This window comes from Schistocerca gregaria, chromosome 6 (genome assembly GCF_023897955.1).
Source record: "Schistocerca gregaria isolate iqSchGreg1 chromosome 6, iqSchGreg1.2, whole genome shotgun sequence".
Lineage (NCBI taxonomy): Eukaryota > Metazoa > Arthropoda > Insecta > Orthoptera > Acrididae > Schistocerca > Schistocerca gregaria.
This window is the reverse complement of record NC_064925.1, coordinates 473,078,923-473,104,678: the sequence shown is the minus strand read 5'-3', so window position 1 is coordinate 473,104,678 and position 25,756 is coordinate 473,078,923. Positions and strand designations below refer to the sequence as shown.

The 25,756-nt window shown below is 42.4% G+C and overlaps 1 protein-coding gene across 1 annotated transcript in view; it reads right to left on the bottom strand.

Annotated features, from left to right (window-relative positions):
* Positions 1-25,756, bottom strand: part of LOC126278587 (lipase 3-like) — a 331,171-nt gene that overhangs the window by 35,526 nt on the left and 269,889 nt on the right. Inside the window, exon 6 of the mRNA XM_049978799.1 lies at positions 3,648-3,732. Within this exon, the coding sequence (XP_049834756.1) occupies positions 3,648-3,732 (85 nt within the window). The remainder of the gene's footprint in view (positions 1-3,647; positions 3,733-25,756) is intronic.

Sequence of the window (25,756 nt, the reverse complement as noted above, 5' to 3'; positions counted from 1 at the left end):
GTAACAGCGGTCCTGTCACACTTCCCTGGGGCACTCCCGACAATACCCTTGTCTCTGATTGAAACTCGTTCCTTCTGAGACAACAGGCTGGGTTCTATTACTTAAGAACTCTTAAAACCACTCACATATCTGTGAACCTATTCTGTATGCTCTTACCTTCGTTGACAGCCTCCAATGGGGAACCGAGTCAAACGCTCTTTCGAAATCTATAAATATGGAATCTGCATGTTATCCTGGCTTCATCCACAGTTCTCAGTGAGGAAAGGGCAAGGTGTATTTCTCACATGTCCAAAAGAACGGATACCATCGGTGACCATGCAGCTCTCTTAGAATAAATGATGATAAAATCAAGACCCTAATCTGTCGACAGGCTTTGATATACAACAACGGGGGCAGTTGAAAATGTATGCCTCTACCAGGACTCTAACCCGGGATCTCCTGCTTATATGGCAGACGCTCTATCCATCTGATCCAGTGAGGGCACAGAGGCTAGTGCGACTGCTCCCCTTGAGACCCACATTCCCAACATAACGTCCACACACTACATTCGTTGTGTCCCTGCCCAATACGCCCATTACTCGCGTCAGACCATCTTAATGAGTTCCGTAAGAGTTCGGGCAATGCGTGTGCATCCAGCAAAAAGGAAGAAGGTCAATGGCCGGTAAGCCGTAACTACACTCCTGGAAATTGAAATAAGAACACCGTGAATTCATTGCCCCAGGAAGGGGAAACTTTATTGACACATTCCTGGGGTCAGATACATCACATGATCACACTGACAGAACCACAGGCACATAGACACAGGCAACAGAGCATGCACAATGTCGCCACTAGTACAGTGTATATCCACCTTTCGCAGCAATGCAGGCTGCTATTCTCCCATGTAGACGACCGTAGAGATGCTGGATGTAGTCCTGTGGAACGGCTTGCCATGCCATTTCCACCTGGCGCCTCAGTTGGACCAGCGTTCGTGCTGGACGTGCAGACCGCGTGAGACGACGCTTCATCCAGTCCCAAACATGCTCAATGGGGGACAGATCCGGAGATCTTGCTGGCCAGGGTAGTTGACTTACACCTTCTAGAGCACGTTGGGTGGCACGGGATACATGCGGACGTGCATTGTCCTGTTGGAACAGCAAGTTCCCTTACCGATCTAGGAATTGTTGAACGATGGGTTCGATGACGGTTTGGATGTACCGTGCACTATTCAGTGTCCCCTCGACGATCACCAGAGGTGTACGGCCAGTGCAGGAGATTGCTCCCCACACCATGATGCCGGGTGTTGGCCCTGTGTGCCTCGGTCGTATGCAGTCCTGATTGTGGCGCTCACCTGCATAGCGCCAAACACGCATACGACCAAGGCAGAAGCGACTCTCATCGCTGAAGACGACACGTCTCCATTCGTCCCTGCATTCACGCCTGTCGGGGCACCACTGGAGGCGGGCTGCACGATGTTGGGGCGTGAGCGGAAGACGGCCTAACGGTGTGCGGGACCGTAGCCCAGCTTCATTGAGACGGTTGCGAATGGTCCTCGCCGATACCCCAGGAGCAACAGTGTCCCTAATTTGCTGGGAAGTGGCGGTGCGGTCCCCTACGGCACTACGTAGGATCCTACGGTCTTGGCGTGCATCCGTGCGTCGCTGCGGTCCGGTCCCAGGTCGACGGGCACATGCACCTTCCGCCGACCACTGGCGACAACATCGATGTACTGTGGAGACCTCACGCCCTACGTGTTGAGCAATTCGGTTGTACGTCCACCTGGCCTCCCACATGCCCACTACACGCCCTCGCTCAAAGTCCGTCAACTGCACATACGGTTCACATCCACGCTGTCGCGGCATGCTACCAGTGTTAAAGACTGCGATGGAGCTCCGTATGCCACGGCAAACTGTCTGACACTGACGGCGGCGGTGCACAAATGCTGCACAGCTAGCGCCATTCGACGGCCAACACCGCGGTTCCTGGTGTGTCCACTGTGCCGTGCGTGTGATCATTGCTTGTACAGCCCTCTCGCAGTGTCCGGAGCAAGTATGGTGGGTCTGACACACCGGTGTCAATGTGTTCTTTTTTCCATTTCCAGGAGTGTATATGAAGATGATGTTTTGTTTTCAGACATGTCCGGAAGGACAAATACCATCTTCATATAGTTAAGGCTAACTGGCCATTGACTGTCTTCTTCTGTCCTGGAGGCACACGCAATGCCCGATCTCTTACGGGACTCCGTAATACTTTCTGCCGCGAGTATGGGTGTAATGAGCAGGGTCAAAAAAATGATTCAAATGGCTGTGAGCACTGTGGGACTTAACATATATGGTCATCAGTCCCCTAGAACTTAGAACTACTTAAACCTAACTAACCTAAGGACATCACACAACACCCAGTCATCACGAGGCCAGGGTCACTACGAATGTAGTGTGTGGACATTAAAGTTGGGAATGTGGGTCTCGCGGGGAGTGTGCAAGGGATAAAACCCTGCAGTCGCTATATCCTCTGTGCCATCGGTGGCTCAGATGGATAGAGTGTCTGCCATGTAAGCAGGAGATCCCGCACTCGAGTCCCGGTAGGGGCACACATTTTCATCTGTCCCCGTTGATATATATGAACGCCTGTCGACAGCTTAAGGTCCTGATTTACTTATCATTTCTTAAGTAATAGGACCCAGTATGTAGTCCTCGACGGCGAGTGTTCATCACAGATGAGGGTATCATCAGAAGCGCCCAAGGTAAGTGTTATAGGACCACTATATACATAAAATGGGAGGGCAGTAATCTGCTGCTGTTTGCTGATGACGCTGTGGTGCAGGGGAAGAAGTTGAGTGACTGTAGGAGGATACAAGAAGACTTAGGCAAAATATTTAGTTGTTGTGATGAATGGCAGCTTGATGTAAATGTAGGAAAATGTAAGTCAATGGAAATGAGTTGGAAAAAAATCCACTTGCATTTGTGTGCAGAGTAAATAGTGTGAATGTCGATTAAATACTTAGGCGTAGCACTGCGGAGCGATATGAAATGGAGAGAGGATTTAGAAACGGTAGTAGGAAAGGTGAATGGTCGACTTGGGTTTACTGGGAGAATTTTAAGAATGTGGTTCATCTGTAAAGGAGACTGCGCGTAGATCACTAGTGTGTCCCATTCTTGAGTGCTGCTCGATTGTTTCGGGACCACACGAGATCTGTTAAAGGGAGACATCGAGGCATTTCAGAGTCGGGCTGCTACATTTGTTACCTGTATGTTCAATCGATTGCCAGTATTTCGTAGATGCTTGGTTATCTCAAATGAAAATGACTTTACGGCAGATGCCACCCTTTTTGCGAAACAGTACTGAGAATATCTAGAGGACCGACATTTCACGTTGACTGTAGAACCATTCCACTGCTGCCAACGTACATTTCGCGTAAGGACTACAAAGGTAAGAGATGTTAGGGCTCGTACGTAGGCATTTAGACAGTCGTTTTTCACTCGCTACTACTAGAAGTGGTAAAAGCTACCCTCCACCATGCTCCATACGCTGACTTTTGGAGTATGTATCTAGATAAGACGGACTTCCAAAAAACCATCGCCGCTGGGTCAGCACAGTAACGTCTACCTCCAAAGTTCAGAAACACGACATAAAATATAAAAACTTGAGTTTGTTATGCTAAATCTCACCTGACGCCATGAGCTGCATAAAGTGGCACATGGTCTTGATGGACGTCTGCGTTGGATAATGGGCAAACAGCTCAGGCAAGAGAGTCTGCAAGAGAGAGAAATTGTTGTTAAGCGAAGACAAATGTTATCGGCAGGGAATAAAGCTTTGATGAACGTAGTTTTTGTTGTGCTGTGTGAGTATAGTTCATCATTTGATGTAACAAGAGATCTCACGTGTATAAAAACACCCCGTGAGAATTAAATTCCATGTCTAGATAGAGGAGATGATCAAAGCTTTCAAATGCTGCCGGTAGATGGAGGTAGCTGTGCCGTTGCCCTTCGAAGTATAACTTTCAAGGTGGAGGCTTTGACTGATACGTAGTCGCCGATTAAAGTGTGAAGTGTAATAATATTTTTGCTTTCAAAGAAAACGTTCCCAGGTGCAACTAATCACCATCTAGTTAATGTCGACGGAGCGAGTATAAGGTGACAAAAAAAGGTGTGGTTTTGTTGGGAGGAATTTTATAAAGGTGTAATATACGTGTGAGACGATCGAGGGTCACCGCGGCGAAGCGCCTCCAACTGTATGGCGAAAGCACAATCGTCGAATTTAAACAATCGATTGCCCAGCCGACTGTCTTTTTCGATCAGTCGTTTTTTTTTTTTAAGTTGAAAGAGACAACTGGATGAAACTAGTTTTTGCGACCATGTCAGATATAAGAACATTTTTCTCCTATTCTCAGGGTGCGAATGGTTTTGGTTTCACTCAGTGCGAGACAATTGGCTGACAAGTCTCTGACTGCTGTGTCAGCAGCTGTATGAAAGCTTTCACTCATTTTCCGGATTGGAGTGTTTCGTTTTAGATACTTCTTCAGCCTTTTCGGTTACACGTGACCCATGACAAGGGTTGTCAACATTTTAAAGACATGTAACATACCTTATTTCAAAGAGAGTTAAATGAAAAATATGTTTCTAAAATTGAATTATTTTCAGAATTTTTGTATTATTTATCTAAATACGAACTTTCCGCACTTCTGGCCTTAAATATTAATATTTGATTAGTTTTAAAAGTTTGATAAATGGAATTACCTTGTAAGTAGGCTGTTTAGGTTTTTATGTTGGTAACGCCACGTAGCGATCTGTATGAAAATCATTGACTGTGTTGTGTGCAATCTGTAACTGGTTGGCATTGTTGGAATATTTGCTGTTGTAGTGTTGGGCAGTTGGATGTGAACAGCGTGTAGCGTTGTGCAGTTGAAGGTGAGCCGCCAGCAGGGGTGGATGTGGGAAGAGAGGTGTCAGAGTTTGAAATTTGTAAGACTGGATGTCATGAACTGATTATATAAAGACTTCTGAACATTATTAAGGCAAATACATTATTTGTTCTCTACCTATCAGTAGTTAGTGCCTTCAGTAGTTAGAATCTTTTATTTAGCTGGCAGTATTGGCGCTGGCTGTATTGCAGTAGTTCCAGTAACGAAGTTTTTTGTGAAGCAAGTGATTCATGAAAGGGATAGATTACTGTTAGTCAGGGCCATTCTTTTGTGGGGATTATTGAAAGAGAGACTGCGTTGCGCTAAAAATGTGTGTCAGTTTAGTGTTGATCAGAAAAAGTAAACAGAGAAATGTTTGAGTACGTTCAGCTTTGCTCAGATGTTTGAAAATCAAATAACGTAAGGGGTTTTATCAGCACTGTCATTCTTAAATTTTCAAATGGGGACGTTTCAAACTTATAAATTTATGTTTAGAGGAATGAGAAACTATTTTAGTTTCAGTCGGGAGCCGCGCGACTGCTACGGTCGCAGGTTCGAATCCTGCCTCGGGCATGGATGTGTGTGATGTCCTTAGGTTAGTTAGGTTTAAGTAGTTCTAAGTTCTAGGGGACTGATGACCATAGATGTTAAGTCCCATAGTGCTCAGAGCCATTTTGAACTATTTTAGTTTAAAATTGTTGAAGCCCTGTTCCTTTCCTCTCGTCGGTTTCGCACCCGTTACCCATAATTATTTTCCGCTGAAGACTGGCGAAGAAAGCATAGAGGCTACCTTTTTTCTTAGGAATTAATCACGTGCTTTTTAAACACATCCTGCTGCTTTTCGTAAGCTTGTTTTCACGAAACATGTTTGTCACATTCGTCAGTTTTCTTTGAACGTTTTACCAGCCTATTATTCGTCTAGACGATTGCTCGGAAACCGCCTAAAAGCCACACTGAGACTGGCTGACAGACAGTTCACCATAAAATGATGAATAATTCAGCCAATATGCAAAACTACAACGGACTGTACGGATCTCTTTTGATTCGGTTGCCCCCACAGTTTCACTCGAAAGAAATGAATGAATTACTAAATGAATGAATGAATGAATGAATAATAGTCCAACCGATAAGTAAAACTATTAGGTTTCACTCGAAAGAAATGAGTGAATGAATGAATAATAGTCCAAGTGACACGTAAAAGTATTATCGACTGAGTTGATTGTTTCATTTGATTATTCCAGTCAGTAAACGTAAGTCGGGGCGAAGGGTTATCTCAGCGCAGTTGTAGGATTCGTGTGTGGCAGACTGCACATTAACTCATCACCACTGGCAGACATTTTGCATAACACATCGGACTACCGGAGGAATTCATGCGGCAACTCTCACATGCCAGATGAGAATGAAACAAAGTGAATGGTGCTGTCTCGCCAGCACTTCATGCTGTATTGGGCGGAGCGCAAGTCCATTCGTGTTCCGAATCGTCACAGGGGACGAAACGTAGGAGCATATTATATTTTTTGGATAGGGTCCGCCTTTAGCAAAACACAGTTTTAACAAAGAACGTTCTTTATCTTTAACAGATGGAAAATAAAAGCCCACTGAGGATGCTGCAACTGCAGTGAAACATGTTAATGGGTTATAAAACAAAACTGTGTTTTGCTAAAGGCGGACCCTATCTAAAAACATATGTATTGTTGAAGCAAACACGGAAAAAAGAGCTCCAATACCAAGATGATAGGAGCATATTGTAGCAGCTAAGACAAATAAAATGTCAGTGTCATGGAGACACCCCTCTTTTCCCCTGACAAGATTCAAAATAACCGTATCGACAAACAAAGGTATGGCCATAGTTACTTATGACACGCAGGTTGTGCTAGCGGCTTATATCCTCATCCATGGTGTAACGGGACATCCTCCTCTAGCATTACTTTGCCTCAACAGTAGCTGTCGATACCAGTATTATTTTTAGTATTTTGGACAGGTCAATATTATCTCAGTTGCTTCTCTGAAAACTTTCATATAATTTTATACACAGTATATTATATTTCAAGCTAAAATTTATGAAATGGAATTACTTTATAAAATATTTTAGTTTCGATGTTATAAAAGATAAATACTGGTTCTGAACGTACAGTTAAAATTATTATTTTTAAACATTTGAAATTACAAATTATTTGCACACTTAATATTTCTGTTATTCGTTATCCTGTACTGTTTAGTACGTTTATTTCTACATTAATTTATGAAATAATAATAGAAATTAATAATGTAACGAGAACTAGTAGGAATTAATTTACTGAGAAAAATTGTAAAACCTTTGAAATATTGTTACGTCCGCAGAGTGTTAAAGTCATAAGCTTGTCTCTGATGTGATCGGACGTATTTTTGTATAATAGGTGTGAACGATGTAATTTCGGCTTCCTCAGTGTGAAAAATCAAAATACTGTATGATACACTAAAACGTGAAAAAATCTGTGGAAAATATATTTACGTACAAGAAATGCTGCAGCTACACTCTTCCGATTTATTTGGTTCAAACCAACAGTGACGACCTGATGTTAGTTTTTCAGGTTCAAGAATCACATCGCTAGACAGGAAGAACTGGAGCTATCTTAACATGAGGAGCTAAGTAAATTTGAAAGTTTATTGTAATCCTCGCTCCTTTCAAATCTTCATAAAAGACTTTGCTTATTATTTACTTGGAATGGACGTTGTTTGATGTGGACAAAAGATGGAAGAAGAAAGCAAGGGGGGGAGGGGTTATAATGGGAACACAGCGAATATTGCCCTGCTGGAACAGTTGGAGACGGTGATTCTGAGGAAAGGACAGAGATTACGTTCGACAGGTGTCGTATTGCAGCACGCAAACACCCGAACACAGTTGACTACGGTGCAGCGTGATTTTGTTCATATTTTCCGGTGGAACACATTGGAACGTCGTACAAACGGACCGGATCCCGCACGAAGCGGTTTGCCATCTCTTCGGGCTACTGGAGGACCACACGAGCGGTCGCCACGTCAGATCCCATGTAGACTTTAGCAGGCCGTTGTTCAGTGACTCCTACACATGGATCCTGATTTATTTCAAGCTGGTTACAGTAGACTTGTTTTCGACGAAACAAGTGATTGAACAACCATGGTGATTATCTGGCAAACTAATACATGCCAGTAGCTTAGTGACTCTGTGTACCTCTAGAATAAATCTTGTGTCTCAGTAGACCATCCTTAAATGTAAGCTTCGGGTAGACACACAAACACACGCTAGGACTGTAGATAAAATGATATTTCGAACTTTTTCCAAAAGTATCGATGTACATAGTTAGCTTCCCTTCCACGATATATCGATATCGAAATGGCAATATCGATGGCCGATATTTATATATTTTTTGGCAATTTTCGGTAAATATTTGAAGTTGATCTTTTGATATTGTAGTAGAACTTAAATTTACTTTCACTGTGTGAAGGTGTCTTACTCCTTTATGAGCTTTCATCCCGTCCAGACATTCCAGACATTCTTTTCATTTGTGTGAAACAAGTTAGTATAGATGGGACAAAGAGGAAGTCTGATTGCACTGGAGGGGTGGCGACGTGAGTGGAATGGTTCAAATGGCTCTGAGCACTATGGGACTCAACTGCTGTGGTCATAAGTCCCCTAGAACTTAGAACTACTTAAACCTAACTAACCTAAGGACATCACACACGTCCATGCGCGAGGCAGGATTCGAACCTGCGACCGTAGCAGTCACGCGGTTCCAGACTGAGCGCCTAGAACCGCTTCTATGAACAAAAATCTAAGTGACAAGATTAGTTTGCGGTTGGCAGAGGCGTGTGAGGGAAAATGCTGACGTAATCGGCGCTCGGCGCTACTAACGCAAACTGCAACGTTTAACTTCACCACGCAATTTTGATACTACAACTGCTAGGTCGCAGGCGTTAGCAGAAATGAAAAAACGGAGAAGTCGACATGATATGTTCTGGACCAATCCGATATGTGACGAAACCGATCGACGGACTCATCGGACATCGTTTATGTGCCACTTACATGCAGTTACCATTGTTAGCAAAGTGGTTATCGCCGAGAGTGAGCGTACATGGTTTTCCTTTCAATTCTTGCTCTAAGGGGGATAAGCAGGCTGCTAGTTTGTTGATGTACAGAATATCAAATTATAAATCAATACTTACATATACAGCTCTAAAACCGGTAGTATATTCACAGTGTGTAATCTTGTGTAATACGTCTCTCTCCGCCATGTGTAGCTTCGTATTGTGTTCTTTGACGATAGAGTCAGATCTATTTCGCAATGATGTCAGTGACTGCAGTTGTAGTACTGGAAAAGGCTAAACTCTTTGAAGGAAGGGCGATGGGTGGTGAAAGAGAGTGAAATACATAACGTGTAATATGCACATTTGAACCATCAGCTGTTTTTCTTTTAAACCCAAATATCTACCGCTTTCGGTCTTGGACTATCTTTACGGACGAGAGTTAAAATGTTTTAAGCAAAGATACTGTTTTAGTCATTACTTAAAAAAATTTAGTGCTTGCCATGAATGTAAACATTTGACGCAGTACTATAACAGCAAACATACGAATCTTAACAAGTAAGTGTGTACAGAGCAGTACTCAAGAGAAGATCAGGACTGTGAAATACATAACAATGATGACCTCTTTTTAGTGAGAGGGGGGAAACATGCATTGGAAATTGGATTGTCTGGGTAGAGAGCGGATGAGAAGCTGTGAGCAGGGCGAACTCGATTGTCACAGAGTAAAATAAAAGTTATATTCCGCGTCTCAGAACGTGTGATGATATACTTCCAGCTGTTAACCAGACAGAAGCAGATGACTTGAGCTATCTGACCTGCAATAGAGCTGAAACACAAGAAAGCAAGACTAGACAGAAGCTGGATGAGTTAATGGGAAGAGTGCTGGATTGAGCTGCGACTTCGAACTCTGCACTCTTGGACTTTGGTCCAGCGATTCAGCGCTCAAGCAGCAGCGCATGTACCTGGAAAGAATGCGTGAAGACAGAACGTCACATATTAAGGAGAAATGCGGGAATTATGGAAGATTATTATTAACTTCTAGTGATCCGTGTTGAGACGGACAGCTGGAATTGTAAAGCAATAGTCAACGGGCGGAAAGTATCCATATCACGTACGGTCATGGGCTGAAAGAAATGCACAGTGGGTGGGGAGATTTGGCGAGAGATGGACCGTTGCAGAAAGACAGAGATAGAGGAGGAAAAGAAATGGATGAGACATTAATAACCTAAATTTGATTCTGGTGTAGTATCAAGTAGTCCTTAGCGCTAAAAATCGTGTAATGAGATAAAATAGCTACTCTTTTATTCTACATCGTGATTATACCTTTGTTTTGTTTCTGGCAAACGTGTAGTTTACAAACTTGTAGTTTATGTGATGGGGGAAGCAAAGAACCTCAGGGGCAGAATGGAAGAATACGAGCCTAATGCGGTAAACCATACAGTAAGACTCTGTTAGGCAAACCCAAGCGCGACTCGTAAACCCCGTGGTTCTGTCGGCGACGTCCTCAAGCTCGTTCTCAGGGAAATGTACGCAAACTCTTTACAGAAAGGACATGTGACACGGCTGTGCTCAGAAATACCAACTCATAATTTAACTACAGTTAAGTTTGCCCATGTGTGCAGCACTCCGATTTGGCAATCCTCTACGTAGTACTTCCGCGCTGTTTTCGATTACTGTTCTATCGCATGACACATTAATTCGCTTTTTTAGGACGAAAACTGAAATAAATTATCAAACGGTCGATCGGGAAAACACGCATTTTCCAGTAAGAGGCGGCTATGTGAAGCTGTTTGCTACTGTTTCTCGCCGTCTGACCACAGTTTTTTTTTCTTTTTCTGAATCTCATCGTCCATCTGAGCCGGTAAACAGCGGAAGCTAATTACTGGCTCACCGGTCACGCAACTGCCTCTCTTTGCCTGCTTCATCGGTAAATAAGGCTTCGGACGCTACTGAGATTCCCGAACTGCAGTATAGTGCACGTTACGGAAGAGGAGACTAGTGATTCATGAGTAAGACACTTTTTTTTTGGAATGCGTCATTGATTCGATATGGGCTTGCCATTAACCTCGCTTTTTACACCTACTTTCTATGGAGTCATATTAAAGATAGTGTGTATCGAACCAAAGCACAGAATCTGGGACCCTATTCTGCATCGTTCATACCTATCGGTTAGTAGGTCATTCTCGGTAGTGACGTCATTTTCGGTTCTTTATCGAAATATCCTATTCAGTAAGCTTCTGACACTTGTTACCGAACGGTCCTCCCACCGATTTTACGACGATTGTACCAAGAGGTTTTGGATTTCGGTCTGGCCCTGCCGATCGGTGAGCTGTGGTTTATGTACACCTATAATTTGTTATTTTAAACATATTTAGCTGGTTTAGCTTTGGATTTAGTGATTGTGTTACTAAAGAATCACCAGAGGACGTATCCGGTTGGAAAGTGAGTTCGTAAAAGACTATTATCCTTTGTTAGAAATATGGTTAGGTTGTTACTGTGAATGATTACATAAAAAAACGTTTAGGTCAATATTCTCTCAAAATACGTGTTATTTTATGCAAATAAGAGCTTAAACATCATTAAATATCAAGACATCTGATCTGCTTACATATATTACATGAGTGTGAACTGACGTTACTAGTGCCTTTGTGTACTTTTTCCCACAAATGGTTTAGTTAGTAATTATCGAAACGTTTTTACACCTTTCAAGCAACAATGGACTGATCTCAAGAAGAGGGTTACTGATGCGGCGGCCACCATTTGTAAGGGTCTGCTATAGCGAACATCGCAAAAGATTTGACACAAAGTCAACATGTATTCAGGAAGTATCATTCTCGTGAAAAACAACTAGTTCTTAATTCGCACGAAATGATGAGTGCTGTCGTCAGCGGATAGAAATTGATTTAGTGTTTCCAGATTTCCTGAAGGCTTTTAATATCGTTCCTCAGAAAAGACATCTCATCAAATTACATGCCTGTAGATCATCGGTTCAGTTGTGCGATTGAATTCGTGATTTTCCATCAGAAGGATCACAATTTTTATCGACGGAAAATCATCGAGTAAAACAGAAGTGATATCCAGCGATCCCCAAGGAAGTGTTACAGTCACATTGCTGTCCCTAAACTATATAAACAATTTATGAGACATTCTGTGCGGCCGTCCTAGATTCTTTGCAGATGATGCTGTTGTTTCCCGTGTAGTAAGTCATAAGATCAAAAGCAATTACAAAACGACTTAGAGACAGTATCTGTATGGTGCGAAAACTGGCAGTTTTCTGTGAATAAGACAAAGTGTGACATGATCCACGTCAGTACGAGAAGAAATCTGTTATATTTCAGTTGCACGATAAATCACATGAATTTAAACGCTGTCAATTCGACTAAATACTTAGGAATTACATAGACAATATTGTGGGGAGGGCAAAGCAAAGACCGCGTTTTACTGTCAGAACACTCACAAGATGCGACAAGTCTACTGAATAGACCGTCTCCCCTGCAGTTCTTCGACCTCTGCAGACGGGATTGATGGAGGACATCGAAAAGATTCAAAGATGGGCAGCTCGTTTTCTATTATCGCGAAATAGTGTGTGCCAGATATGATAAGCGAGTTGGGGCGGCACTCATTAAAACGAAGTCATCTGCCGTTGCCGCGAGATGCTTTCACGAAATTTCTGTCACCAACTTTCTCATCAGAATCTGAAAATATTCTCACGAAAAATGATCGTCGCAGTAAAATAAAAGAAATCAGAGATGATACAGAAAGATATAAGTATTCATTTCTCCCGCCCTCTGTCAGACACTTGGACAGTTTAAAGGAATATAGTACTAAGTACCTACACCAACAGCGATTGTCAAATAGACTGGAGAGTGCACCGAGAACAGCAAAAGAGATATATGGTATTTAAAGAAGGCCATAGATGAAGCATCGAAGGAAGCCGTTGGAACATATGAGGAGAAAATGAAACCAGTTTGTGGGATGTTGAGAGAGCTGAGATGGTTGAAAGAAAAAAAAATTATTTGATATACCTAAATATGAATGACAGTCAATGTAGAGCTAGATATAGGACACTAAACAGAGAAGTAAAAAGAGAAGCGTTATAAAGGAGAAAAGGCATGGGAAGAAATATGTGAATATGTAGGAAGGATGGTTAGTGGAGCTCGTAGTGCTAAGGCCCGGAGAACAATCTAGTCAATACGAGCGTCAGCTAGTGAATAATTATATCATGAAATTCCTAAATACTGTTATGAAATTAGCTGAAAACAACACAGGGAGAATAAGGATATGGTATAGTTGGACAGAAGAATGCTATGTGAATATGGGTCTGCGATAATGATGTGGGCTATCACCAATACTCCTTACGCTGCAATTCAGCACACTTGGCATACAAAATGCCAAGTTATGGGAGAGACAGTAGAGGGCAGCAAGATATTTATCCCGTATTTTGCAGATGACGAGATTGTACTAGTAGAATATGAAGAGGATCTGAGCTGAATAAGAAGAAAGCTTAAACAGGAACACAATAAGGCTGGTCTGAAGATGAACCTGAAGAAATTGGAGTACTTGGCTGTTGGAACCGCAAAAGTAAATAATCTGGAGGTAGATGGAGACGTAATTGTAGGTGTGGGAAATGCAAAATATCTTTGGGTATTATTAAACGGCCCGCATCTTGCTATGACTTAATCTTTAAAATTTAATAATTCTCTTCCTGTTAATATTTAATTAATTAACTTACGTCGTTCAGATTTCGTAACGCTGACGGCGTTAAAATTTACAGTTGTTCAGTCTCTGTTTTGTTTTCTTTCAATTGTTGCGAGCCAGCGATGGTGCAATGCTGTTCGCTTTCAAGTCTACACATTTATAAAAATCAGGTTCATGAAACACTTTTGTGATCACGGTTTCGATTTAAACGGTATTCGCGCAATTGCTCTGATTAAGAGTTATGATTTCCGAAAGATGCAGGTTTGATTAAAGCTGAGTACACTTTTGCTCGTATAATGAAAATATTCCTAGTACGTCGCGTAACAAAAAGTAACATGCGAATCACAACCGTGGTCAAACGAAGAAAATATATGATGACATAAATGTTCTTCGCTGTTATTTAGGACAGGTTTAGGTTAAACACCGCAATTTTCAGTCTTTATAAATCACAAGACGATTCACTTTAGAGATATTTGTTTTGAATAACTTGTATTTACATTTTCCTATACAATATGGCGATTGTCCGCAAGGATTATCTCTCTCTTTCTCCTTTTTATAGCGTTTATACATCGATTAAGAAACTTTTCTTCTCTATGGGCCAGTACGAGAACAAAATCCGCCCAGACAAAATGTCTTACATAGAATCAGTTCTCACTTAACAATCGTATATAGTTTCGTAGCACAAACAACGCTAGTTTATTTCGTGCACTAGCAAGTCTTTGATTCTCTGAGCACAAAAATTAAAATAATAAAATCATAATTAAATTTTTAATATCTTCAATTCTTCTTTATAACATGAAAATAAGGTTTGACATCGTCGTAATGTTATTTTTCATCGTTGTAGCACTATACAAGTCTCCGCCATCAATGGCCAGTAGAAGAAGTGGAGGTACGTCAGACTGTTCCAATACATGCACCAATCTTTCCCCATTATCATTCCTAACGTACTCCCCATACATCCCAGTACCCTTTTACTCCACCATTTCCCTGTTCTGCTATTAAAATCCCCTGTCAATGTCAGTTGATGGCCACTTACAACGGCTTCCATAGTCTCTATCAGCATCTATTCAAACTCTTCTTTTTTTACTTTCAACGGCGTCTTCAGTAGGGACATACACTACATTCATGGCTCTACCTCTCAGATTGAGCTTCATCAAACCTTCATTAACTGCTTCCGAAGACGTTACGTACTTTCACTGTCATTTGTTTAGAATGATGCATACTTCTGCTCTCGCCCTACTGCTTTTGTCCACTCTACTAAAATAACCCGCCCGAACTCATGCAGATATTCACAACCAGTACCTTTCTTTTTTGTTTCGGAAAGCACAGCTACAGCATTGCTGTGATGCCTCATATGTACTAGAACTTCTTGTTGTTTATTATGTATGTCGTATACGTTTCAGATACCCAAATGCAAAGTCCACTGGGAACGAAACACGATGACTTCTGCTCCGCATTACAGGTAATTTCGGCAGTAGCCGATGTGTTAAAGGCCGTTGGCTGTGTCCTGTCTTCGGTATTTCCCAGACGTTACCTCTGAATGAGTCCGCATGTAGACGTGCTGTCGTGGCCAACCTCGACACAGAGGGTACACGACTGAAATCCTTTGGCTCGCACGTCCTGAAGATTTCTCGTCCACTGGCGACACCTGGTCGTGGGTTGTTGACGGACTGGCATGCCAACACTCGCCAGCAGCGGACACTGATGGTCTCTGGTATACTGCTGAAAAAGCTTGCAATGACGTACCCGTGTCTGTCACCCAGCCCAGTTCGATTTTATGCCCAGCTGGTTTACAGTTGTAGTTATTATCGGAGATGGAAGCTTCGTGTTCGCAACCATTATGTACCCAAATCAACCACAAATTTCAAACACATACTCTTCTTTTCTCCATTGCTTATATCCTCGGTGGGACCTCTTGGCAAAATTTAATTTATTTTTTAACTTTGAGCCCGAGTGCCCTCCCTCATGCCACAGTCGTCAACGAAAAGAGTAATCCTCACACGGGACGTGTTTCTCATCGCACAGCTCCCCAGACGTGGTGTCCTTCGTGGCTGCTGCATGTTCCGAAACAACCTACCTGTACCCCACGGAACAATGCGTGACTCCTCATCGTGATGTTTGACCTTAGCGCTTTTCGTGGGCGGTTCCCGGCTGCATTTGACGTGTAAATCACACTGTCACTTTTCGAAAATCGAACTTTCTAAAACAGCTGCGTTAGCGACTGTCGAAGAAGAGCGGAGAAAATCGAGAAGATCCAGGACTCGTCGGTGGTTTGAACAGTGATAGAGAGGCACTACATAATGTTGTACAGAGATCTGAGACACATATTAATAGAAGTTATTGGGCAATTTAGTGGAATCTCCATCCCATTTTCGACTTAAAATTGAACGAAGTGAAAATACAGTCTTTAATGTCAATTTGTGCATGAATAATATTTCACATTATCAATACTGCGTTGACTTCCATCACTCGAAGTAACGTACTTCATTATATACATATTTCAAGATCGAAGTTCGTTTCGCTATTTCATTTGAATGGATGTGATTTTTTCGAAACTGCTCACCATCACTGAAAAGGATATTAGTGGCAAAATCCAAAATATGGGGCAATCCAAAAAACCCAGAGATAGGTATACATATTTTACAGAAAGTTTCATAATATCAAAAACTTCCAGTACCCAACTTGTGCTTACTGTCTGACATAGACTCTCAGAAACGTCAAGATTTCCGGCCACTGAGGAAACATTGCAGTCGTTGGCCTGTGCAACAAGGATTGCAGCAAATACATTATCAACACTCCTGGAAATGGAAAAAAGAACACATTGACACCGGTGTGTCAGACCCACCATACTTGCTCCGGACACTGCGAGAGGGCTGTACAAGCAATGATCACACGCACGGCACAGCGGACACACCAGGAACCCCGGTGTTGGCCGACGAATGGCGCTAGCTGCGCAGCATTTGTGCACCGCCACCGTCAGTGTCAGCCAGTTTGCCGTGGCATACGGAGCTCCATCGCAGTCTTTAACACTGGTAGCATGCCGCGACAGCGTGGACGTGAACCGTATGTGCAGTTGACGGACTTTGAGCGAGGGCGTATAGTGGGCATGCGGGAGGCCGGGTGGACGTACCGCCGAATTGCTCAACACGTGGGGCGTGAGGTCTCCACAGTACATCGATGTTGTCGCCAGTGGTCGGCGGAAGGTGCACGTGCCCGTCGACCTGGGACCGGACCGCAGCAACGCACGGATGCACGCCAAGACCGTAGGATCCTACGCAGTGCCGTAGGTGACCGCACCGCCACTTCCCAGCAAATTAGGGACACTGTTGCTCCTGGGGTATCGGCGAGGACCATTCGCAACCGTCTCCATGAAGCTGGGCTACGGCCCCGCACACCGTTAGGCCGTCTTCCGCTCACGCCCCAACATCGTGCAGCCCGCCTCCAGTGGTGTCGCGACAGGCGTGAATGGAGGGACGAATGGAGACGTGTCGTCTTCAGCGATGAGAGTCGCTTCTGCCTTGGTGCCAATGATGGTCGTATGCGTGTTTGGCGCCGTGCAGGTGAGCGCCACAATCAGGACTGCATACGACCGAGGCACACAGGGCCAACACCCGGCATCATGGTGTGGGGAGCGATCTCCTACACTGGCCGTACAGCTCTGGTGATCGTCGAGGGGACACTGAATAGTGTACGGTACATCCAAACCGTCATCGAACCCATCGTTCTACCATTCCTAGACCGGCAAGGGAACTTGCTGTTCCAACAGGACAACGCACGTCCGCATGTATCCCGTGCCACCCAACGTGCTCTAGAAGGTGTAAGTCAACTACCCTGGCCAGCAAGATCTCCGGATCTGTTCCCTATTGAGCATGTTTGGGACTGGATGAAGCGTCGTCTCACGCGGTCTGTACGTCCAGCACGAACGCTGGTCCAACTGAGGCGCCAGGTGGAAATGGCATGGCAAGCCGTTCCACAGGACTACATCCAGCATCTCTACGATCGTCTCCATGGGAGAATAGCAGCCTGCATTGCTGCGAAAGGTGGATATACAGTGTACTAGTGCCGACATTGTGCATGCTCTGCTGCCTGTGTCTATGTGCCTGTGGTTCTGTCAGTGTGATCATGTGATGTACCTGACCCCAGGAATGTGTCAATAAAGTTTCCCTTCCTGGGACAATTAATTCACGGTGTTCTTATTTCAATTTCCATCAGTGTATAATAAACATCATCGACTTCTCTTGATAATCGTTCTATTTAATTAATAAGGAAGACCCAGAATTCTTTATAAAAGATAAGGTGGAAAAACATCGGAGATAAGAAAATAGAGGCATGCAGCAGTCAGTTGCAATCCCATTAGCTTTTCTTATTCTTGCATATCTATATTTCGGCTACAGATAGCCATCTTCAGTGCATTTACGTTATATTTCTACGGACTCGTGGCAGTCCATGTCACCATACGTTCTTACAGGTGTATATGCAGAAGGACAGCCGTTCCATGGATTGTCGTTTCGTTTTGGGCTCAAAATGGTGATCTCAGATTTCATCACCTGCCACAATCCGGGACAAGGAGGTCTTCCACTCAGCTTCAAAACGTTGCAACAAATCAAGACAAATATTTTTTCTGTGCGATATGTGATCGAAAGTTAGGCACCGCGGGACCCATCTTCCAAACACTTTTGAATATCGGAGAGTGCGGATAGTTGTATCCACACTTCACTTGCTGATTGACAGATGCAGCACCAACTGCCAGGTCGTAATGCGCCTGTCCTCACGAATGACACCAGCTCGCTGCAGCATGTCAGGCGTGACAGCCGTGGATGGTCTCCCCGACCGCTGCAAATCGTGGAGTTCCGCTGAACCGCCTTCTGATGACGTCACCCTCCGTGCCCAGCGACTACCTGTACTTCTATCCACAGCAGACGCTCCGTAGACTTTGCACAAGCGTTTGTCAATATTCCCCACAGTTTCTTTCTCTGTAGTGAGAAATTCAATAATGGCACATTGCTTGTAACATACATAACATACAGAGGCCATTTTGAAACTGTCCTGCAGCTACGCTATCTGACGGAAGTGACAGAAACTTGGCACACTCTCTCAGAACACGACAAATAATACATACGTAATGTTTCGCATTCGTAGCATTGTTTTCGGCTGAGAAAAAAACGCGGTGCATTACTTTCTGGGCAACCCTCGTTTTAAGTTCTGATTTTGACTTAAAATCGTTGTCGCACCTCATTGGCCACTTTCGTCTCCACGGGACAAACATCTGACGCGCCACACTGATTATTTCACGTTCCACAATGTAGAGAAATGTCAGATTCGCCTCTGTGACGTCACCAGCTGCTCGTCCATGGGCGTTTCCACGTCCCGTGAGAGGAGAGCTTAACGTAGGGGAGTCGTGAGCGCCGTCTGTCTATGATTCGTGTTAACTTTGTCTTGTGTGTTGTTCGTGCACAGTATTCTCTGAGGCTCACCTTGCGGAACAGCGCAACAGTTGCTTAAACGAGCCCACTATCATCAATCCTCTGCACACAGTCGATCCGATCCTGGTTTGTGTTGTCTCACAAGTTAGGGCGCTGCATGTTATACTATTCCACAAGATCCGGTTTAACATACGCTGCGCGGAATGGCCGCGCTGTTTGAGGCGCCATTTTAGGGACTGCGCGGCCCCTCCTGGCGAAGGTTCGAGTCCTCCATCGGGCTTTGGTTTGTTTATTGTTCTTAGGTCAAGTTAGTTAAAGTAGTGTGTAAGTCTAGGAGTCGATGACCTCAGCAGTTCGGTCCCTTAGGACCTCACACACATTTGAACATTTTTGTATTAGACACACACAATAAGTAAAATTTAGTAAAGTTTGCTTATTTTCTACCCTTCACGGTGCTTCAAATTTAATGGCCAGCAGCGTATGTGTACCATTTTGTAACAAACTTCAAATATCTGACTTTTCATTATCCGTGGGTATGGCTGCCGAGTACTGTGTGCAGAGGGGTGAGGGCAGAACTGCGCATTACTTGGCCATTTACGAGTCGATATTCCATCATTTTCTTTTACCAAATTTCATCGAAATTGGTTCAGCGCTTTAGAGGTGGACATATAACAGCCACGGTTACTTCCGTATTTATAATATTAGTGTGGATTTTGGCAGCCAGTACGCTTGGAAAGCCAGTACGTTATTCAAGCAGTCAGATGGATATCCTAGGGCCGTAGCTGTGCGTTTTGCACTGATAAATTATTTGAAGGGGATTTTTATGTTAGGCTCACCCGAGTCGAACTATATCAGAACAATTACGATGGTGGATAGCTTCGTAGCGTTTTCCCACAAGTTTAATAAACACGACAGATATACATGACACAGACTTTTGGTCAGTAATAATATTTTCTCCTTTACTATTTACGCCTACCCACGCTGGGGTATCTATTCCAAAAAAAAAGTTCTTATGGTACTTGACAGCTAAGTTCATCAGTCCCTAAGCTTACGCACGGCTTAATTTAAATTATCCTAAGGACAAACACAAACACCTACGCCCGCGGGAGGATTCGAACCTCCGCCGGGACCAGCCGTGCTGTCCATAACTGTATATCTATTCCATTGCGTGACTCTAGAAATAACGCGCTTCTGAGGCGAAGAATTCGCCGAGTCACGTTCGTAGTCCATTTTGATCCGGAAAGGAAGTTCCTTGAAGTTCTTTGATAGAGCGCGGAAAAGGAAAAAATCTGAGGACACAAGATCAGGTGAACTAGGTGGGTGGGGAGTGACTTCCAAATCCAGCTCCTATATAGTGTTTCTTAACAAGCTAACAGAACGCGGGTCGCGTTATCGTGAAGTTGCGTCACTTTACGTCTTCCTGGTCGTTGTTCTTGCACAGCGTCTGTAGGACGTCTTAATTGTTGACAGTAGATGTCAGCATTGTGGTTACACCTCCGGGAAGCAATTCGTAGTACACCACACCGCCGCTTTTCCATCACATGCATAATATTATCTTTCGAGAATGCGCGCGGGCCTTTGCACAGTGAGCTGATACTTTGTTTGGGCTCAATCATGCCTCTATCGCTACCAGTAAAATTACAGGATAGGGATGGTTGGTGTGGTTCTATGAGTAAGCAGAGATGCACGTATCGCCACCCGAAGATTTTTGTGATATTGGATTATACTACAGGTTCCCAGCCCCCTCCCCCACATTATCATTAACTATAGCTCATAACTACAATGTAGAATGAAAGACTTCTTGGAACACTTTTATTTTTAAAATGATTAAGGATGAATGATGTTTGTGTGTGTGTGTGTGTGTGTGTGTGTGTGTGTGTGTGTGTGTGTTAGGTTAGAATGGTATTCTTGGTGCATCACAAGTGCTACCTACAAATCCTTCTCAGATAAGAAAGCTATCTATCCACAGTGAGGGCAGACAGTTCCTGCTAAAGATACTTCTTCTCCCGCATTACTCCTCTCCTTTGTGGCACTTACATAACCTGCACACTTCAGCCCCATTTAAAATCACTAAATTAAAATGTGTGCACTATACTTAGTGTTCGTAAATCACTTGATTGCTACACACCTTACTTCTGAACTGAGAGATATTGGACGACTTCTGGCTGTTAATGTTTAGTGTCTGACCACAGCCATTAATAGTAATAGTAATAATAATAATAATAATAATAATAATAATAAATCCCGTGGAGGCCCGGGAAAAGAATAGGCCACCGGTATGTTCTGCCGGTCGTAAAAGGCGACGAAAAGAACAAACCACTAATAGGGCTAATCCCCCTTTTAGTGTGATTAATTGGTTCAGGACACAACTAAAGAAGCCTCATACAAGCGCCGTCATGGTCGGGGACGACGCTTGAACCCTATGCCCGCCCACAATGGTAACGACACTGCTAGCAAACTGGAAAATGATTTAAATCCAAATAGAGGTGTTTTGCAGGATATGCTTCCTGCAACCACCCTAGGAGGAAAACAAAGACAGAGGATGAGATTGTCGGATGAAGTTAATCGACACCTCATGTTCTGGTATTACCAAACAACAAACCTAGGAACCAACACAACTGGATACAGATCACAAGTATACACAATATTTAATACTAGATACCCAGAATTAAAATTTTTAACAGAACAACGACTAGCTGATCAGATCCGTGTAATAATAAAAAAATAACAGGATACCCCAGTGAGAATTAAAAAACATCAAACAATAAGTACAAGAAATACTGGAACAAAATAATGTGCAATCAGAAGAAGAAGAAAATACAGTAATGGACTCAAACATCCCAGAGCAAACAAACAAAGAACAACACACATCAATTAAACAATCAGAGGAAAACGAAATCTTAAGACTGCCACCAGAACAAGTACAAATAGAGCACGAAGTGACACCCAAGTTAGATATAGAAGAAAAATTTCAGCTGACATATATAGAATACAAAGACACAAATACAGACATTAGACCATTCTTGCATAGACCGCCAAATAACCCACAAATCGAAACAACAATAAAAACTATCAACACAATCATACACAACAAAATAAATGAAAACACAACTATGGAAGAGTTACAACTACTAGTTTATATAGGAGCACTCACTACAGTAAATATACACACTAGGCAGAGATCAGAACCAACCAACACACAGAAGAAACCCACAAAACCAGCATGGTAACACAGGCTACAGATCAGATTAGAAAAATGAGAAAAGACATTGGACAGCTAACACAATTTATAAGACATCAAATGTCAGGAAAAAACAAAAAAGTTTAGGTAAAATCTCACAACAAGAAGCGATAGAGCAATTAGATGAAAAGAAGCAGAAATTACAAGCATTGGTCAAACGACGTAGAAGATACAAAAAAGTGAAAATAGAAGGAAACAAAACCAAACATTCAACACAAACCAAAAGAAATTTTACCAGACAATAGATAACACACACATTAAAATAGACAATCCACCAAAGATAACAGACATGGAACACTTCTGGAGCAACATATGGTCAAGCCCCATACAACATAACAGGCATGCACGGTGGATAGAAGCAGAAACAGACACATACAAGATAATACCACAAATGCCTGAAGTGATAATTTTGCAACATGAAGTCACCAAAGCAATTAATTCTACTCACAATTGGAAAGCCCCTGGAAATAGCAAATTTCTGGCTAAAGAAGTTCACCTCAACACATTCACATCTAACTAAATTATTTAACAGTTAGATTGCAGACCCATACACATTCCCCGATATACTTACACATGGAATAACTTACATGAAACCTAAAGATCAAGCAGACACAGCAAACCCAGCTAAACACCGCCCCATAAAATGCCTACCAACAATATACAAAATATTAACTTGAGTCATTACACAGAAATTAATGACACATACAATGCAGAACAGAATTATAAATGAAGAATAAAAAGGCTGTTGCAAAGGAGCACGTGGATGTAAAGAGCAACTGATAATAGACGCAGAGGTGACATATCAAACTTAAACTAAACAAAGGTCGCTACACTACGCATACATTGATTACCGAAAAGCTTTTGATAGTGTACCCCACTCATGGTTACTACAAATATTGGAAATATACAAAGTAGATCCTAAATTGATACAGTTCCTAAACATAGTAATGAAAAATTGGATAACCACACTTAATATCCAAACAAATTCAAATAATATCACATCACAGCCAATACAGATTAAGCGTGGAACATACCAAGGAGACTCATTAAGCCCTTTCTGGTTCTGCCTTGCTCTGAACCCACTATCCAACATGCTAAATAATACAAATAATGGATACAATATTAATGGAACATGTTTGTTGTTGTTGTCTTCAGTCCTGAGACTGGTTTGATGCAGCTCTCCATGCTACTCTATCCTGTGCAAGCTGCTTCATCTCCCAGTACCTACTGCAACCTACATCCTTCTGAATCTGCTTAGTGTACTCATCTCTCGGTCTCCCTCTACGATTTTTACCCTCCACGCTGCCCTCCAATGCTAAATTTGTGATCCCTTGATGCCTCAAAACATGTCCTACCAACCGATCCCTTCTTCTAGTCAAGTTGTGCCACAAACTTCTCTTCTCCCCAATCCTATTCAATACCTCCTCATTAGTTACGTGATCTATCCACCTTATCTTCAGTATTCTTCTGTAGCACCACATTTCGAAAGCTTCTATTCTCTTCTTGTCCAAACTAGTTATCGTCCATGTTTCACTTCCATACATGGCTACACTCCAAACAAATACTTTCAGAAACGACTTCCTGATACATAAATCTATATTCGATGTTAACAAATTTCTCTTCTTCAGAAACGCTTTCCTTGCCATTGCCAGTCTACGTTTTATATCCTCTCTACTTCGACCATCATCAGTTATTTTACTTCCTAAATAGCAAAACTCCTTTACTACTTTAAGTGTCTCATTTCCTAATCTAATTCCCTCAGCATCACCCGATTTAATTTGACTACATTCCATTATCCTCGTTTTGCTTTTGTTAATGTTCATCTTATATCCTCCTTTCAAGACACTGTCCATTCCGTTCAACTGCTCTTCCAAGTCCTTTGCCGTCTCTGACAGAATTACAATGTCATCGGCGAACCTCAAAGTTTTTACTTCGTCTCCATGAATTTTAATACCTACTCCAAATTTTTCTTTTGTTTCCTTTACTGCTTGCTCAATATACAGATTGAATAACATCGGGGAGAGGCTACAACCCTGTCTCACTCCCTTCCCAACCACTGCTTCCCTTTCATGCCCCTCGACTCTTATGACTGCCATCTGGTTTCTGTACAAATTAAAAATAGCCTTTCGCTCCCTGTATTTTACCCCTGCCACCTTTAGAATTTGAAAAAGAGTATTCCAGTCAACATTGTCAAAAGCTTTCTCTAAGTCTACAAATGCTAGAAACGTAGGTTTGCCTTTTCTTAATCTTTCTTCTAAGATAAGTCGTAAGGTCAGTATTGCCTCACGTGTTCCAACATTTCGACGGAATCCAAACTGATCCTCCCCGAGGTCTGCATCTACCAGTTTTTCCATTCGTCTGTAAAGAATTACTGGAACATACCCACACAAAATCACACATTTGCTATACATGGATGATCTAAAACTACTGGCAGCAACAAATCAACAACTCAAGCAATTACTAAAGATAACAGAAGTATTCAGCAATGATATGAATATGGCTTTTGGAACAGACAAATGTAAGAAAAATAGCATGGTCAAGGGAAAACACACTAAAAAAGAAGATTACATATTGGATAACCACAGCGACTGCATAGAAGCGATGGAAAAAACAGATGCCTATAAATATCTAGGATACAGACAAAAAATAGGAATAGATAATACAAATATTAAAGAAGAATTAAAAGAAAAATATAGACAAAGACCAACAAAAATACTGAAAACAGAACTGACAGCAAGAAACAAAACAAAAGCTATAAATACTTATGCTATACTAATATTGACCTACTGATTTGGAGTAGTGAAATGGAGTAACACAGACCTAGAAGCACTTAATACACTTACACGATCACAATGCCACAAATATAGAATACATCACATACATTCAGCAACAGAAAGATTCACATAAGCAGAAAGGAAGGAGGAAGGGGATTTATCGACATAAAAAAACCTACATTATGGACAGGTAGACAATTAAAGAAAATTCTTTCTAGAACGAGCAGAAACTAGCAAAATACACAAAGCAATCACTCACATAAATACATCGGCTACACCACTGCAATTTCATAACCACTTCTACAACCCTTTAGATCACATAATATCAACAGGTACGAAGAAAGTAAATTGGAAGAAGAAAACACTACATGGCAAGCACCCGTATCATCTAACACAGCCACATATCTATCAAGACGCATCCAACACATGGCTAAGAAAAGGCGATATATATAGTGAGATGGATGGATTCATGATTGCAATACAGGATCAAACAATAAACACCAGATATTACAGCAAGCATATCATTAAAGATCCCAATACCACAACAGATAAATGCAGACGTTGCAAACAACCAATAGAAACAGTAGATCTCGTCACAAGCGGATGTACAATACTAGCAAATACAGAATACCCCAGAAGATATGACAATGTAGCAAAAATAATACATCAACAGCTTGCCTTACAACATAAACTTATAAAA